The 13,587-nt window shown below is 52.6% G+C and overlaps 1 protein-coding gene across 1 annotated transcript in view; it reads left to right on the top strand.

Annotated features, from left to right (window-relative positions):
* The window catches only part of GSDMA (gasdermin A), a 61,894-nt gene that overhangs the window by 12,480 nt on the left and 35,827 nt on the right, over window positions 1-13,587 (top strand). The window contains exons 2-3 of the mRNA XM_029572468.1: window positions 9,511-9,751; window positions 10,115-10,304. Coding sequence (XP_029428328.1) covers window positions 9,523-9,751; window positions 10,115-10,304 — 419 coding nt within the window. The 5' untranslated portion in view covers window positions 9,511-9,522. The remainder of the gene's footprint in view (window positions 1-9,510; window positions 9,752-10,114; window positions 10,305-13,587) is intronic.

Raw genomic sequence — 13,587 nt, 5'->3', positions numbered from 1 at the left:
CTCACCAGGAGCCTGGGAGGCTCTCTTCGGCTCAGGAGCCTTTGGGAGACCCGTTTCCGCTTAGAACAGGAACGGAAGTCATTTTGGCCACGTTTGAGCGGCCTGTGGGGGGGGGGGGGGGGAATTCCCCTCCCTCGTTGCCGTAAGCTGGGGCCTCCGGGGGGGGGGGGGGGCCTGCATCGCGGTGGCTGGGGGCCTTTCTTCTGAGGAGGAGCCTGGGGAAGGCTAGATTCCTCATCCTCTGTTTCCTCTGAGTTTGTGCTTTTTTTACACAAAGTCTAAGGCTAGATGCTCTGCCAAGCACCTCGGTCACAAGGAGATCTCCTTCAGAGCTGGCAAGAGGTTCAAGGGTCCAAGGCAGGAGATGGCTACGGTTGCGGTCCCCACGAGGCCTAGGACCCTTGAGAGTGCGAGGGTCTCCAAGGTTTCCCGTCCAGTGAGGTCTGTGATACCTGCTGCGGCTTCGGCTCCTGATAGTGCATAGGGTTCAGATCCTCCAGAGGGGCCTGCTGATGGGGTGGACCGGGATCCCGATCAGTCCCAGTCTGATGCTCCGTTGCTTGCTGGGGATGACCCAGGGTGGTGTGTTTGTTCCGGGGAGAGGAACTGGCCCCAGATTCCCTCAGTTCTCGAGAAGCTGGGCATTGAGGCCCTCCAGGAAAGCATGGCGTTTGGGGCTGTGGATCCAGTGATGTTGGGCCTCTGGGGTCCAACTACAGCTTTTCCATTTCACATGTCTGTCACCGCCCTGCTCTTCAGGGAGTATGATACCCCGGACGCAGGTTTGAAGGTTAGTAGCGCCATGGACAAGCTATATCCGCTTCCAGAGGATGCCCTTGACCTTCTTAAGATTCCAAAGGTGGATGCTGCGGTGCCTGCAGTTACTAAAAAGACGACCATCCCTGTCACTGGCTCTACAGCGCTCAAGGATCTTCAGGACAGGAAGCTGGAAGTTCACCTAAAGAAGATTTTCGAGGTCTCTGCCCTGGGGGCTCGGGCTGCTATGTGCACAGTTTCATGTTACGAGCGGGTCTTCGTTGGGTGCAGCAACTCCAAATGGATAAGTCCCTCTCCAATGCGGAGGCCCTCCAGGCTGAGCGGCTGGAAGCTGTGGTAGCCTATAGTGCAGATGCGTTGTACGACCTGCTGCGGACCTTGGCCAGGACTATGATATCTGCTGTTTCTGCTCGCAGGTTCTTGAGGAATTGGGCGGCGGAAATCTCCTCCAAGGCGCAACTGGGTTCTTTCCCTTTTAAGGGTAAGCTGCTGTTTGGTAAGGAGATCAAATCCTTGAGAGAGAATAAAGTTCACAAACTGCCCGAGTATAAGCTGAAAGCAAGGTCTCCCTTTCCCTCTCAGGCACAGTTTTGAAGAAATCGTAGATTTCGGGCATCTAGATCTTCTGGTTCTTCTGCCGGCAACCCCCGAGCAGGCAGCAGTCGTGGAGTCAGCCTTTTCGCGGCCGCCGGCCCAGCAGAGATGGTTCCGCCCAGGTAGTGGGTGGAGCAAAATCTTTCCAATGAAGCGAGGCCGGTCCACTCCTTGGTGCCGCTAATCGGGGGCCAGCTGGCTCTTTTTTTCTGGGAGTGGGCCAAAATTACCTCTGACCAGTGGGTCTTGGACGTAATAAGGTTATTCTTTAGAATTTGCTCGGCCTCTCAGGGATTGTTTTCTTGTCTTCCCATGCTCTTATCAGCAAAAGAGTTAGCAGTGTGAGCTACCGTCCTTCGCCTCCATGAGCTGGGGGCCATTGTGCTGGTGCCTCCTGCAGATCAAAGAACAAGCAGATATTCCATCTACTTCGTAGTGTCCAAGAAGGAAGGCACCTTCAGGCCCATCCTCGACTTGAAGAAGGTGAACAAGACACTTCAGGTGCCACGTTTTTGCATGGAGACCTTGCGGTCTGTGATTGCGGCAGTCCACAAGGGAGAGTACCTTGCATCCCTGGACCTGACAGAGGCTTACCTGCACATCGGGATTCGACCCGACTACCTCTGGTTTATGATCCTAGGAGAGCATTTCCAGTTTTGTACCCCACCTTTCGGTCTAGCGATGGCGCTCAGAACCTTTACCAAAGTAATGGTGGAGGTGGCAGCAGTCCTTTGGAAGGAAGGAGCCCTGGTGCATCCTTACTTGGATGACTGGCTGATTCGAGTGAAGTCAGAATCTCTCTGTCAGGAGGCAGTGGATCGGGTCCTGTACCTCTTGCAGTCCCGGGGATTGATAGTCAATTTGCCAAGAGTCATCTGGTTCCCTCCCAGACCCTGGAATTCTTGGGAGCCCTCTTTGAGATGAGATTGGGCAAGGTGTTCCTGACCGTGGAATGGATCCACAAGTTGCAAGCTCAGGTTCGCTCACTGCTGACCATGCGCATGCCTAGGGCCTGGGATTACCTGCAAGTTCTGGGTTCCATGGCTTCCATCTTTGAGTTGGTCCTATGGACCTTTGCTCATATGAAGCCTCTTCAATCCGCCTTGCTACCCGCTGGGATCCGATCTGCGAGCAGTTTCAGCTACTGCTTATAGAATCTGCACGGTCCAGCCTCTCCTGGTGGCTCACCCCGGACAACTTCACCACAGGATAGACCTGGAAGTCCCCTCCTGAACAGTGGTAACCACCCTCTCCGGTTGGGGGCCAGTTTGTCAGAGCAGTTCAGTCCAGGGCCTTTGGTCGGTGAAGGAGTCCTCATGGTCCATCAACCAGTTGGAGACCAGGGCCATGTGACTGGCTTTCCAGGCCCTAGGAAGATCAGTGAGGATCCTGTCGGACAGTGCGACAGCCATGGCTTACATAAATCGCCAGGGAGGCACCAAGAGCCGAGCAGTAGCTCTGGAAGTCCAGGAATTGATCAGCTGAGCAGAACCGCATCTGGAGCGGATAGCAGCTTCTCATATTGTGGGCTCAGACAACGTTCAAGCAGACTTCCTGAGTTGTCACTAGTTGGATCCCGGGGAGTGGGAGCTTTCGGAGCAAGTCTTTTGACTTATATGCAGCAGGTGGAACCAGCTCTGCATGGACTTGATGGCGACTTTTCGCAACGCCAAGGCCCCAAGGATTTTCAGTTGGCGTCAGGAGACTGGAGCAGAAGGGGTGGACACTCTGGTCCTCCCTTGGCCATCAGATGTCCTGCTCTATGTGTTCCCCCCCCCCCCCACCCCCCGAGGCCGCTCATCAGCAAGGTATTGTGCCGCATAGAGGCCCACCGGGGGGACATAATTCTCGTGGCGCCGGAATGGCCGAGGCGCCCATGGTTTGCGGACCTGGTCAACCTAGCACTGGATGGGGTCCCTTGCAGTTTCAGCTCCTGCGAAATCTCCTCCGTCAAGGCCCCATTTGTTTGGAAGGGGCAGATCGCTTTTGTCTAGCGGCCTGGCTTTTGAGAGGGAGCAGCTAAGGAATAAGGGTTAGTCGTGATTGCTGCTCTCTTGCAGTCCAGGAAAACCTCTACTTCCCTAGCATATGTCAGGGTGAAGGGTGTTTTTGAGTCTTGGTGGGTGGATTACAGGTTGGATCCCACTCATGCCGCCATGAGTGAAGTCTTGGCCTTTTTACAGGATGGTCTGGTTAAGGGTTTGTCCTTTAATTCCCTGAGAGTTCAGGTAGTGGCTCTGGGTTGCCTTCATAGTAGAGTGCGAGGGGTTTGTTTGGCTGCACATCCGGACATTGTACGCTTCCTTCAGGGAGCAAAGCATTTACATCCTCCCATCCGGAATCCTTGTCCTTCCTGGTGCCTCAGCCTGGTTTAGAAGGCTATGTGTGCATCACCTTTTGAGCCTTTAAGGCACGCAACGTTAAAGGATCTTACTTTGAAAGTGATTTTTCTAGTGGCGATAGCCTCCACTCAGCGGGTGTCAGAGCTTCCTGTAGGGAACCTTTCTTGAGGATTACTGACTCAGGAGGGTCTTTATAAATGGTTCCCTCCTTTCTACCTAAGGTGGTGTCCTCCTTTCATGTGAATCAGCCTGTGGAGCTCCCTTCTTTCCAGGGTTTAGGTTCCTCCACTCCTCAGGCCAGAGAGTTGTGAAACTTGGACATGAGATGGGCTCTCTTACGTTACTTGGAGATTACCAACAGTTTCCGACTGTCGGATCATCTTTTTGTGCTGTGAAGTGGTCTCTGGAGAGGACATAAAGTGTCTAGGGTCACTATTGCTCGGTGGTTGAAGGAGGCTAACAGCTCTGCGTACATTGCCAAAGGTCTGCCGCTGCTGGTTGGGCTTCGGGCTCATTCTACTCGATTGCAGGTGGCCTCTTGGGCTGAGTGTCAGCAGGTTTTGCCACAGGAGATCTGTAGGGCTGCTACCTGGAAGTCTTTGCACACATTTGCCAGACATTACCGTCTGGATGTCCAGGCCCCGGAAGCAGGGGCTTTGGTGCCCGTGTGCTTTGAGCGGGACTCTCGGGGTCCCACAGAGTGTAGGGAAGCTTTGGTACATCCCAGGGGTCTGGACTGATCTGGGTACATACAGGGAAAGGAAAATTGGTCCTTTACTTGCTAATTTTCGTTCCTGTAGTACCACAGATCAGTCCAGACACCCGCCTAGGTTCGGTTAGGGAAATTTGAGAGTCCGCTCGATCAGTGTTTGGCTTCATGTTCTGGTCCTGCACACGTGTGTTGTGCGGGTGACAGGTCTTATTGAATTTCCAAGGTTTTCTTCTCTCTGCTCGTTTGGGGTAAATTGTACATAGTGTGGATTGTGTCCTATTCATCTGGCCTGGGTACAGTTCAGTACTGACAGACTGCATGTGGCACCTCAACTTAACTGGCAGAGTCTGTCAAAGCTTTCTCTGTCTCCATCTGCTGGGGGGGGGGAGGCAAAACCCAGGAGTCTGGACTGATCCGTGGTACTACAGGAACGAAAATTAGCAGGTAAGAACCAATTTTCCTTTTGTGCTGCTAAAAGTTCTGCACTCAAAACATGAGCTAGGAGCACAAAACACCTTTTATGTGCATAAAACACAAGTTAACAGAAAAATATGAGGGCAAAAAAAGCACAGAGGGCTTAGCCAGTCTGCCCATCCCCACCACTCCCTCAGAGATCACTTGCGCTTCTCCCATGCTTTCTTCAGTTCAGACACCATCTCCATAGGGAAGGCCGTTCCATGCATCCACCACTCCCTCTGTAAAGAAATATTTCCTAAGATTACTCCTGAATCTACCTTCTTTCATCCTCATCCCATGACTCCTTGTTTCAGAGCCCAGGCAACTACCCAGGGGGCCAGATTTTGAAGGCTCCAAATATCCAGGCCAAGGAGCAGGCTGCTTCTGCTTGCCTTAGGGCCATGCGTCCGCACAGCTTCAAAGGTGCACCTCCATGGCACTCTGCCTATGGACCCCAAATTCTTAAATGTGGCCCTGCCAGAACTTCCTTTCCATTGAAAGGGCTCACCTCCTGTGCATGGAAACCTTGGAAGTATTTCAGTGTCTCTCTCAGATCTCACCTTTCCTCTAGGGCAGTGCTTCTCAACCTTTTTTCTGTCGGGACACACCTGACAGATGGTTCTCACATGCGTGACACACTGACCCATGATCGTCACAGGGCTAGATGTAAAAGTACAGTTTGCATCCACGGGAGCCCCCCTGACCCACAATAATGGAAGTAAAGCAGAATTATGACATTCCCCATACAACTCACCCTACAAAAAAGATATTCTGGTTCTGGTGTCATCTCAGTAACAGCAACTCAAACTCCTTCTACTTCCAGGCTCAATAGCCCTACTTATGAAAAGACAGCAGTTTATCCCCAATGCATGTCCTCTTGAGAAAACACAACAAATAAGACTGATACAAACGCTTATATGCTAATAAAATATCTCATCTCGGTAACAGACACAGAACCGACCTAAAATACTCCCAGGATCTGTAGTAATGCACATAAACTAATCCGCACACAGTTACACCTGTATTATGGAATACACTCAAACAGGAGCAACCCTACTTATGAAAAGGCAACACTACAAATATTAAATCAGGCCCTAAAAACCAATACATCTCTTATTAGGAAAACAGAACTAGCAAGCAGCTATAGATCCCCACACAGAAATAATTGTAAAACTATACTAATAAGCAGAATAAATGTTTCCAAACAGCTATGAACAGAATAACATCCAACAATTAAAAACTCATAACAATCATTTAAAATTCTCCAAACACCAATAAAATATTTCAAAACAGCAGAAACATCACATAATATTCAGCAATTAACATGGCAGTCAATCAAGAAAAATAAACTTAAAAAGCCACTTTTACTAACCCCCTCCAGCAGCTCTCCTACTCCTCTTCCATGCAGGCCATAACACACACCAGAAGCAGCAGTAGTGGCTGAAGCTCTGTACTCATGGGCCTCTTCCTTAGGGCCCACGACTAGTCTCTCTGTCACACACACACACGTCACACACCCATGATCAGTTTCTGTCTTTCACATACCAATCATCTCCCAACCAGTCTCTCTCTCACACACACCAGACACCTTCCCGAACAGTCTCTCTCTTTCATGCACACACACACAGGCTTCTCATTCCCATGCTATGTCTCACACACACCCAGGTTTCTCACTTCTATGCTAGCTCTCTCCACATGCACAGGCTTCTCATTCCCACAATCACTTTCTCTCTCACACACACTCCAGTCATCTTCCCAACCAGTCACTTCCATTGTCTTTCCTGTACACACACACATCACCTCTCTGACCAGTTTCTCTGTTACACACATGCTCTCTCTCACACACTTACATAAATGATCTCAATCAAATGCTCTCATTTACACACAGGCTCTCAGTCACAGTTACACATACACACTCAATCACACATACATTCTCTCACTTACTGGCTGGCTGTCTCTCCTCCCCCCCCCCCCCCCCATAAATGGTAGCTGCAGCAGCCTCCTCCTCTAGCCCCCGCAGGCCAAGAAAGAAGAATCCCATCAGCCACAGGAGGCTAATTCTGCTGTCTCCTGTGCCGATTTCTGGCTGCTTCTGATTTTGCTCCTGGCCCACGCTACTGCTCAGGGCCGCTGCTGCCGCCGCTACTTTTTCGTGCAGCATGGCTCTTTCTTCTTCCCGCGCACCCCACTGCACATCACTTCTTGTTCCGGGCCAGGGGGGCAGGTGCGGAAAGAAGAAAAGGCCCAGCCGCGGTTGCCAGCTTCCAGTGACACTGCTGCCGTTCCCATCCAGGCTTGAACGTGCTGCTGATAGCCCGGGCGGCAACGGCAGCAGTGGAAGATTGTCCCCCTTGCTCGGTGAAGGAAGAGCAGCGGGAGACCGGCAGCACGCGACACACCGCTTGAGAATCGCTGCTCTAGGAGCGAAGACCACTGCCCATTTTAGCAGCCTCCCTCTGAACTGACTCCATCCTGTTTCTATCCTTATGAAGGTGGGGTCTCCAGAACTGTGCACAATATTCCAAGTGAGGTCTCACCAGGGACCTATACAGGGGCAGCATCACCTCCCTTTTTCTGCTGACCATCCCTCTCCCTGTGCACCCAAGCATCTTTCTGGCTTTTACCATCACTTTATCCACCTTTGGCCACCTCAAGTTAATCAGATGCAATTACCCCCAGATCCCGCTCTTCCTTTGTGCTTAGAAGGATTTCACCTCCAGTACTGAAGCCTTCCCTTGGGTTTTTGCATCCTAAATGCATTTCTCTGCATTTTTTAGCATTAAATCTTTCCTCTCCTTTCTGGCTGTCTATCTTATTATAGATTTTGGTATCATCAGCAAAAAAGACAAACCTCTCCCGACAGCCTTTCCGTTATGTTGCTCACAAAAATACTGAAAAGAACCGGTCCAAGTCCAATCCCTGAGGTACACAGGTAGTAACAACCCCCTCCTCAGAGAAAACTCATTTACCACCAGCCTTTGTCACCTCCCACTCAGCCACTTTCTAACCCAGTCAGTCGCTCTAGGATCCATATCAAGAGCGCACTATTTATTTATAAGTCTTCTGTGTGGGAACCGTGTCAAAGGCCTTGCTGAAATCCGAGTACATTACGTCTAGCGCTCTTCTTTGATCCAACTCTGGTCGCCCAATCAAAGAAATTGATCAGATTTGTCTGACAAGACCTGCCTTAGGTAAAGCCCTGCTGTCTCAGATCTTTGTTTATTTATCCAGTTTTATATAGCGTTGTTCGGTTACAAAGATCTTGTAATCTATCCTCTGTTTCAGCAGCAGTTCAATTTTCTTATTTATTTGGGTGGGTGGGAGTTGGATGCATAACTCAGGTTTTCTGCACATAAATGCTAAGTACAGGACCCCCAGCACCCTGAATGCCAGTTCAGCCCTATAGACTGACCCTCCACCTCTGACCAGGAGTTACATTTCCAGTGTTAAGAAAACCTGAGTTATGGCCTTGTACCTTTGTCCATGGAGAGCAGCCACTAATGACTTGATTAATGTGGGATTTGCATGGAGGATCGCTAGGTTATGTGCACGGTTTTACGCACATTTCTGCACACATTTTTTGTGCAGTGCTTGTTACATCACAAGTAAAATACTCAAAAAAATGTGCACACAACCGCATGCTATGGAGCCAAGCTCATCTTGTTGCATCGGGACCTTAGTCTGGCCATTGCAGTGATGGTCCTGGGTCCAAAAAACAAACCGGAAATTGATCCAATGTAGCAGTAGCAACCAGAAGAAAAAAGGATCAATAAACACCAGGTACTCTTTATTAAGCTCTGAATGTGATAAAAGCCCGACTCAGGCCCAGTTTCGCTCCATGAGCTGCTTCAGGGGCTATTTCCATTCTTGCAGATGATTAATCTTCGTACAGCAGGTGAACTTCTCCAGTGAGCAGCCAGGTAAATACCAAAGCCTGCACTTGACTCACAAGAGAATTCAATCGAACAGAAGCTGAGCGTTGCAAGCTGTTTTGACGTTCGTGAGAATCCTAATATTGACATCTGTTCGATTGAATTCTCTTGTGAGTCAAGTGCAGGCTTTGGTATTTACCTGGCTGCTCACTGGAGAAGTTCAGCTGCTGCACGAAGATTAATCATCTGCAAGAATGGAAATAGCCCCTGAAGCAGCTCATGGAGCGAAACTGGGCCTGAGTCGGGCTTTTATCACATTCAGAGCTTAATAAAGAGTACCTGGTGTTTATTGATCCTTTTTTCTTCTGGTTGCTATTGATGGTCCTGGGACAGGAGCCACGTGCCAGGCCTTCTTGAAGAACCCTGCATTGACGGGGTCCTGATGACCTTCCCCCTCCCCCTCCCGGAGGGGAAGACTTGTCCTGGGAGTCCAACAAGGGACCTTCCACATGGAAGCGCAAAGCACTGCCACTGGGCCGGCCCAGTTTCTACTTCTGAAACTGCTTCTTTTGCCGAGGTCTGAGTGCTGTATTCAGCAAGGAAAGAGTTTAGATGCTAAAAGGCTTTTGGTTGAGTGTGTGTAATGATCTGACTCCCCCTTGAGCAGGACGCTTTGCTCTGCGCTGTTTCCAATGCTTGCTAAGAATCGCTTTGGCCCACACCAGAGCCGCCATGATCTCTTCCCCCTCCCTCCCAGGCTGCTGAGAGAATGGGCTCTGTGTTTGGCACCATGGCCAAATCGATCGTCAGCCAACTGGATCCAGACGGGGACTTAACTCCAGCTTCCAGCGTAATCCACTCCGACCGCTTCAAACCCCTGTCCCTGCTGTGGAGGAGGACGTTGGGTCTGCCGCTGCCTTGGAGGAAGCAGAAGTACCGGAGCACCGGCTTCAAACTGACGGAGGTGATGGAGGCTGGAGATGCTGGGGAGGAGATAGGTAATGCTGCACCTCTGCCCTGCTCACCCCTTCCCCTTCCCCCAGTCCTCGGTGAGAATGCGGGGCGGGCAGACACAGCGCACACACCTGGATCTGAGGTTCTAGGCTGGTGCTGAGAAATCAGGGCTGGGTGACTTTCTTCTGGTATATTTGTGAGAAAAAGAGGGGTACACAGGCAAAAGTCTAGCACTGAACTGGTAAATTAGGGGAGGTTTGTCTCCCGATAGTGTCCTTGCAGTCCGTGTAAGGATTTGGGAAACCCTCCCGTCTGCACCTTGCCCTACAGCTCCTCTCCTGCCTGTGTTCGGTAATTGTCCCATCTCCTGTGTTAACGACTCCAATCCAGGTCCCTTTTCTGTGCAGAAATCCTTCGTTTAGAGCAGTTCAAGGTCACAGACCAAGTCGATGGGACGCTGGTGCTGAACGTAGAGGTTCCAGACCCCGTTATAAATGTGGAGGTTAAAGGTGCAGCTGAGATCTCCCAAACTCGATCCACCCATGTCAATAAGATGAAAGTGACCCAGGCGACACTCGAGACACTGAAAGACAACAGGTAAAATGACCGTCCCAGCCCTGCCCTTGAAGCGGTCTCAGCCATGAGCTCAGGCCAGTCCTCTCTTGTCCCTTTGGCCTAGACTGAGACCCAGCACAATACCCTGGCACCTGACCCCTGAAGACACTAAATTGGGAACCTTGAGCTTCTTGTGTTAAAAAGTAAGAATCAACAAGCAGCCTCGTCAGCTTTGCAAAGCTCTAAACCCTTAAAGGCCTGGAAGCAGCCCGGACTCCAGGGTTTTGGAGGGAGTGTAATTTAAATGTTACTGCTTTAGTTTGTGGGGGGAGGGGAATAAGGCTGTAATAGGGTTTTATATTGTATTTTGTAATTTTATGAGGATGTAGTATTTCATGATTTATATTGTTATTTACCTGTGTTAGTAGGACCTATTGTAATATGCGTTGGGTGGGTGCAGGCTTGTCCCACAGAAAGGCCTGAGTAAATCAGCTTTACACTATATTACAACCTTTGCTTACAACCAAATATCAGGCTCTCTATTATTGCACTCCTCCCCTGATCCCTCCAGTCCTATAGGTGACAGGCTCTGTATCCCAGCATCCACTCCCTGAGCCCTCCAGTCCTAGAGGTGACAGGCTCTGTATCCCTGCGCCCCTCCCCTGATCCCTCCAGTCCTAGAGGTGACAGGCTCTGTATCCCAGCATCCACCCCCTGAGCCCTCCAGTCCTAGAGGTGACCTCCTCTGTATCCCTGCAGCCATCCTCTGAGCCCTCCAGTCCTAGAGGTGACAGGCTCTGTATCCCTGCAGCCATCCTCTGAGCCCTCCAGTCCTAGAGGTGACAGGCTCTGTATCCCTGCACCTATCCCCTGAGCCCTCCAGTCCTAGAGGTGACAGGCTCTGTATCCCTGCTCCCATCCCCTGAGCCCTCCAGTCCTAGAGGTGACAGGCTCTGTATCCCTGCACCTATCCCCTGAGCCCTCCAGTCCTAGAGGTGACAGGCTCTGTATCCCTGCTCCATCCCCTGAGCCCTCCAGTCCTAGAGGTGACAGGCTCTGTATCCCTGCACCCATCCCCTGAGCCCTCCAGTCCTAGAGGTGACAGGCTCTGTATCCCTGCAGCCATCCTCTGAGCCCTCCAGTCCTAGAGGTGACAGGCTCTGTATCCCTGCTCCCATCCCCAGAGCCCTCCAGTCCTAGAGGTGACAGGCTCTGTATCCCTGCGCCCATCCCCTGATCCCTCCAGTCCTAGAGGTGACAGGCTCTGTACCCCTGCTCCCATTCCCTGATCCCTCCAGTCCTAGAGGTGACAGGCTCTGTATCCCTGCCCCCCTCCTCTGATCCCTCCAGTCCTAGAGGTGACAGGCTCTGTATCCCTGCCCCCATCCCCTGAGCCCTCCAGTCCTAGAGGTGACAGGCTCTGTACCCCTGCTCCCATTCCCTGATCCCTCCAGTCCTAGAGGTGACAGGCTCTGTATCCCTGCCCCCCTCCTCTGATCCCTCCAGTCCTAGAGGTGACAGGCTCTGTATCCCTGCGCCCATCCCCAGAGCCCTCCAGTCCTAGAGGTGACAGGCTCTGTATCCCTGCCCCCATCCCCTGAGCCCTCCAGTCCTAGAGGTGACAGGCTCTGTATCCCTGCTCCCATCCCCAGAGCCCTCCAGTCCTAGAGGTGACAGGCTCTGTATCCCTGCCCCAATCCCCTGAGCCCTCCAGTCCTAGAGGTGACAGGCTCTGTATCCCTGCGCCCCTCCCCTGATCCCTCCAGTCCTATAGGTGACAGGCTCTGTATCTCAGCATCCACCCCCTGATCCCTCCAGTCCTAGAGGTAACAGGCTCTGTATCCCTGCCCCCATCCCCTGATACCTCCAGTCCTAGAGGTGACAGACTCTGTATCCCTGCCCCCATCCCCTGATCCCTCCAGTCCTAGAGGTGACAGGCTCTGTATCCCTGCACCCATCCCCTGATCCCCCCAGTCCTAGAGGTGACAGGCTCTGTATCCCTGCCCCCATCCCCTGATACCTCCAGTCCTAGAGGTGACAGACTCTGTATCCCTGCCCCCATCCCCTGATCCCTCCAGTCCTAGAGGTGACAGGCTCTGTATCCCTGCTCCCATCCCCTGATCCCTCCAGTCCTAGAGGTGACAGGCTCTGTATCCCTGCGCCCCTCCCCTGATCCCTCCAGTCCTATAGGTGACAGGCTCTGTATCCCTGCCCCCATCCCCTGAGCCCTCCAGTCCTAGAGGTGACAGGCTCTGTATCCCTGCACCCATCCCTTGATCCCCCCAGTCCTAGAGGTGCAGGCTCTGTATCCCTGCACCCATCCCCTGATCCCTCCAGTCCTAGAGGTGACAGGCTCTGTATCCCTGCGCCCATCCCCTGAGCCCTCCAGTCCTAGAGGTAACAGGCTCTGTATCCCTGCGCCCATCCCCTGAGCCCTCCAGTCCTAGAGGTGACAGGCTCTGTATCCCTGCGCCCATCCCCTGATCCCTCCAGTCCTAGAGGTGACAGGCTCTGTATCCCTGCGCCCATCCCCTGATCCCTCCAGTCCTAGAGGTGACCTGCTCTGTATCCCTGCAGCCATCCTCTGAGCCCTCCAGTCCTAGAGGTCACAGGCTCTGTATCCCTGCACCCATCCCCTGAGCCCTCCAGTCCTAGAGGTGACAGGCTCTGTATCCCTGCCCCCCTCCCCTGATCCCTCCAGTCCTAGAGGTGACAGGCTCTGTATCCCTGCACCTATCCCCTGAGCCCTCCAGTCCTAGAGGTGACAGGCTCTGTATCCCTGCAGCCATCCCCTGAGCCCTCCAGTCCTAGAGGTGACAGGGTCTGTATCCCTGCAGCCATCCTCTGAGCCCTCCAGTCCTAGAGGTGACCTGCTCTGTATCCTTGCAGCCATCCTCTGAGCCCTCCAGTCCTAGAGGTGACAGGCTCTGTATCCCTGCTCCCATCCCCTGAGCCCTCCAGTCCTAGAGGTGACAGGCTCTGTATCCCTGCCCCCATCCCCTGAGCCCTCCAGTCCTAGAGGTGACAGGCTCTGTATCCCTGCGCCCATCCCCTGAACCCTCCAGTCCTAGAGGTGACAGGCTCTGTATCCCTGCTCCCATCCCCTGAGCCCTCCAGTCCTAGAGGTGACAGGCTCTGGATCCCTGCACCCCTCCCCTGAGCCCTCCAGTCCTAGAGGTGACAGGCTCTGGATCCCTGCCCCCATCCCCTGAGCCCTCCAGTCCTAGAGGTGACAGGCTCTGTATCCCTGCGCCCATCCCCTGAACCCTCCAGTCCTAGAGGTGACAGGCTCTGTATCCCTGCTCCCATCCCCTGAGCCCTCCAG

Source organism: Rhinatrema bivittatum, chromosome 12 (assembly GCF_901001135.1).
Source record: "Rhinatrema bivittatum chromosome 12, aRhiBiv1.1, whole genome shotgun sequence".
NCBI classification, from domain to species: Eukaryota; Metazoa; Chordata; class Amphibia; order Gymnophiona; family Rhinatrematidae; genus Rhinatrema; species Rhinatrema bivittatum.
This window is presented reverse-complemented; position numbering and strand designations above follow the sequence as displayed.